The 1,372-nt window shown below is 46.6% G+C and overlaps 1 protein-coding gene across 1 annotated transcript; it reads right to left on the bottom strand.

Moving 5' to 3' along the window:
- Positions 1-305: 305 nt before the first annotated feature.
- Positions 306-812, bottom strand: LOC140231835 (uncharacterized). The gene has a single exon (XM_072311987.1). The coding sequence runs from the start codon at positions 810-812 to the stop codon at positions 306-308; it is 507 nt and encodes a 168-aa protein (XP_072168088.1).
- Positions 813-1,372: the final 560 nt, after the last annotated feature.

Below are 1,372 nucleotides of genomic sequence, written 5' to 3'. Positions count from 1 at the left end.
CCTTCTTTGTAATGGCTCGCCCGCCATATATCTGTCTGCAGCAACAGTCTAGAGTTCACGGTGCTGTAGATGCGCCCATTTGAAGTTGGTCTTGAGACTGTCTTCATAACGTTTCTTGGGACGGCCTTGATGCTTGCGACTTCCGTGTGACAGCTCGCTATAGAAGAGCTGACCAGGATCCTCGACTCTTCCATGCGGATGTTATGGCCAGACCATCGAAGTTGAGCTTGCAGGATTTTGCCTTGAATGCTTGAAGTCCTGGCTCTGTCCAAGAACTCTTGATATGTGATGCGATCTGCCATCGATTATGCATGATGGACCGCAGAGAGCGCATGTGGACCTGTTCCAGCTTTTTGGTATATCTTACGGTATACAGGGTCCATGTTTCGCACCCGAAGAGCAGAGATGAGAGGACTACTAACTGTATTGTACACCTTGAGTTTCATTGAAAGGCGAAAGTTCTTGTGATGTAGGACTTTCATGCATAGTCTTCCAAGTGCCAGACTGGCCATCTGTATTCTTGCTGCGATTTCATTGTTCAGGGTACCATTGCTGGAGAGCGTACTGGCCAGGTATTTGAAGCTGTTGACATTCTTGAGCTGTGTGCCATTAATAGTGATGCTTGGTTGGCAGTGGTCACTGTTTGGTGCTGGCTGGAGGAGGACTTCTGTCTTTCCGAGACTGATCGTCAGGCCAAATATCTTCGACGCCTCCAAGAACTTGTTGACGATCACCTGAAGGTTGTTCCCTTCATGTGCCATCAAAGCACAATCGTCTGCGAACAGAGCACCTTTGTCTTCACTGTAAGGCATCTCAGATCAAACAGTGATCCATCTAACCTATATCTAATGTAGATACAGAGCTCAAGGTCTCTGACAGCATGGAACGTGACTTTTTGTGTGAAGAAGAGGTTGAACAACACATGGGCAGCTTTTACGCCGTTAGGGTGGCAAATTTTTCAGATGGTTTGACAGAACTTCACCAGTCATGTTTTCATGGAACAGCGTGATAAGTGCGGTGACCTTTGCTGAGCAGCAAAGTTTCTCAAGAATTATCCTGAGGGATTCCCTGTTGACACTGTCGAATGCCTTTGTTAGATCTATGAAGACAGCATCATATTCTGCTCAATTCAATTTTTCCTGAACCTGTATCATAACAAGGACCACGTCAACTACACTACCACTGCGTCGAAATCCACACTGTGTCTAAGATAGTTTCTTCTCTGCAATTGTGGCGATCAGCCTATTCAGCATGACACAGGATGAATCTGTCCAGCACTGGACAGGAGGGATATGCCTCTATAGTTCCCGCAGTCTGCTCTGGAGCCTTTGTTTTTGTATAAGGCAACTATCGTGGCATCACGGAAGTCAGC

Source organism: Diadema setosum, chromosome 8 (genome assembly GCF_964275005.1).
Source record: "Diadema setosum chromosome 8, eeDiaSeto1, whole genome shotgun sequence".
Lineage (NCBI taxonomy): Eukaryota > Metazoa > Echinodermata > Echinoidea > Diadematoida > Diadematidae > Diadema > Diadema setosum.
Note: the sequence above shows the minus strand (reverse complement) of the source record. Positions and strands in the feature narration are given on the sequence as shown.